General features: G+C 43.2%; 1 protein-coding gene across 1 annotated transcript; it reads left to right on the plus strand.

Annotated features, from left to right (window-relative positions):
- Window positions 1–443: 443 nt before the first annotated feature.
- Window positions 444–2,054, plus strand: LOC122022311 (phenolic glucoside malonyltransferase 1-like). The gene has a single exon (XM_042580273.1). It carries the CDS (start codon window positions 451–453, stop codon window positions 1,870–1,872), a length of 1,422 nt encoding a protein of 473 aa, XP_042436207.1. The 5' UTR covers window positions 444–450; the 3' UTR covers window positions 1,873–2,054.
- The last annotated feature ends 823 nt before the right edge of the window (window positions 2,055–2,877 follow it).

The following is a 2,877-nucleotide window of genomic DNA, read 5'->3' on the forward strand; positions in this document are numbered from 1 at the left end:
TCCATTAATTATTAAAAAAATATAATATTATATATTTAATTTTTTAAACAATTAAAATGTTTTATTTAATGGTTAAAATTATATTCTTTTATTTTTAAAATTAAATTAAAAATTATAAGTTAATTAATTTATTAATTATAAATTATAAATAAATTAAATTAAAGGTTATAATTAATTAAAATATTAAGTAAAAATTATATAGAAATATTAAAAGGAAAAATAATAAATAAAAATATATGAATTTTAAGATAGTATTTATAAAAAAATTGTACGGAGAATCTTTTTATTACGAAGAGAATTAACAGTTTTCACTTTTGATATAGCATTAATGTGTCATGTTGTAAATAAAAAATTCCCTGGGCGATTGCTTGTAAAGCCAGTTGGTGGCCACGTGGGGAGCCCGGCATCCCCTAGGTCAAGATGCGCAGGACCGCCATCTATCACTAGTCCATGCACATATTGGGATTTGGAAGCGGTATCACCTGCCAAGCTCAATCCGCGAGGCTCGCGTTCACAACCACCCAAGTCACGATGTCATCGATCTCGTCGCCGGAGCTCCGGATTATCGGGAGGTATCAAGTCTCTCCGCCTCCAGGAACAGTGGACGACTCCGCCTTGTCTCTCACCTACTTCGATTTGATTTGGATGCCTGTCGGATCGGTCGAACGTGTCTTCTTTTACCCCCTCGCCGTCTCCGTCTCCCACTTCATCGATTCCGTCGTACCCACCCTCAAGTCCTCTCTCTCCGCCGCTCTCCGCCACTTCTACCCACTCGCCGGCAAGATCCGCAGCTCCGCCGCCAGCTCCGACGGTTACGAAATTCACTACGCTGACGGCGACTCTGTTCCCTTCACTGTCGCCGAGTACAGCGGCGACTTCGACGACCTCTCTGGAGACTACCCCCGACCGGTGAACGACTTGCTTCCCCTGTTTCCTGAGCTCCCCCCATACAGTACGGACGGCGACGGCCTCCGAGTGCTGGCCTTGCAGGCCACTCTCTTCCCTGAGTGCGGCGTCGCGGTAGGCTTCACCGTGCACCACGCCGCCTGCGATGGCTCGAGCTTGATTCGGTTTTATTCCGCGTGGGCCGCCGCATGCGCAGGAGCCGGAGTGGTGGTGCCTCCGGTGATCGACAGAACTGTGATTACCGACCCCGACGATCTCTACTCCGTGTTTTATAACGCGTTTGTGAAGGGGCAATCGTTCCAGTCTATGATGCACCAGAAAGCGCCGCCGGACGCCGTCCTTCAATCCTTCACCATCGGTAAAAATCACATTCAGAAATTGAAAGAGTTGGTGACGCAAAGCGGCGACCTTTCTTTTCGCTGCTCCACCGTGGTCGTGGCCTTCGCCTACGTGTGGGTTTGCCACGTCAAAGCACGGCTGACGGAAATAAGTAACAAGCGCATCTTCATGGCATTCGCGGCCGATTGCAGGCCAAGGCTGAAGCCGCCGATCCCGGCTGGGTTCTTCGGGAACTGCATCATCGCTTGCGTCGTGGAGGCGAAGGCCTGGGTTCTCACGAACGAAAACGGAGTGGTGGCGGCTGCGAGGTTAATCGGGGAAGCGATCGAGGTGTTCAAAGATAATCCTTTAAAGGCCGCCAAAGAGTTGCCGGAACTCTTCAAGACTATGAGTGAAGCGGACTTGTTAAGCGTCGCCGGATCGCCGATGTTCAAGGTGTACGATGTGAATTTCGGATGGGGGAAGCCGAAGAAGGTGGAGGTAACGTCGATCGCAAAGACCGGTGCCATTTCTGTGGGGCAGAGCAGGCAGGAGGAAGGCGGCGTGGAGATCGGGCTGGTGAGGCTCAAGGCGGAGATGCAGCGATTCGAGAAGCACTTCTACGACGGGCTCAAAATGTTTGAGTGATCCATCGATACATGATAGATCTCGTTCCTCATCGATGGATCAAGAATTTCTAAATTGAGGAATTAACTCAAGATATCCATATGAATTTTACGAAATTTTAGGTCGACAATATTGATTTCCAGTTGTATTTGCAGTGCCAAATGAATCAGCTTGTTCATCGAATCAACAATTCTATTTTTTTCTGGTCAATTTTGCGTTCAAATATTACAAATATTATTAATAGAAATTTTTGTAGAACTCATTTTAATTTATCTAGTAATTTGTCTCGTCGTGCGTAAGTAGATCAGATATTCGCGATCCTGCAGAAGATTTGACACGCACAACTTTCGGAACAATTTTCTACACCGAACTCGTTAATATGATTTTTTTAATGGAAGCAGACACTTGAGACATTTTGATATTTCATCTTAGTACGATGATTTTTATATGACACTAAAGGAATTTTGTACAGGTTTAAATTAATCTTAAAATCAACTATGTCGGGGCATAATTTTGTAGTTAATATTATACTCTGCTCCAGGTGGAGCGGTTAAACATGTAGTTTCCCTTGTTCCGTGTCTCTCTTTCTTGAAATTTCTAGTTATAATTGATCCTGTCCTGAAATAATAATGATGATTAGTTGTGAAATTTCTAGTTATAATTGATCCTTGGAGATATGATTTTAAAGTTGATGTGATGAATACTCCATATGGTTTTGAAATACAAAAAGGTAATTGTCCTATATTGCGATGATAAAGGAGAGTCTATCTATCACGGGTCAATTAACACGGTATTGATCAAAGTTAAGGTGGCCAATACTGGGATTATAGTTATCTTGGTCGGCAAAAGTGTGGTCGAGCAAATTAAATATGAGGAAGCTAAGAAAAAAAAACACTACATTTATTATCAATGCACGGAAGTCAAGACAAAGAAGTTTTCCTCTGGTAATTAATATCATTAAATAAGGACAGATGAACGATCATAGAAAAATGTATAAAAGAGTCCGCCAGGTATGAAGAAGACAAG

This window comes from Zingiber officinale, chromosome 9B, assembly GCF_018446385.1.
Source record: "Zingiber officinale cultivar Zhangliang chromosome 9B, Zo_v1.1, whole genome shotgun sequence".
Classification (NCBI taxonomy): Eukaryota; Viridiplantae; Streptophyta; class Magnoliopsida; order Zingiberales; family Zingiberaceae; genus Zingiber; species Zingiber officinale.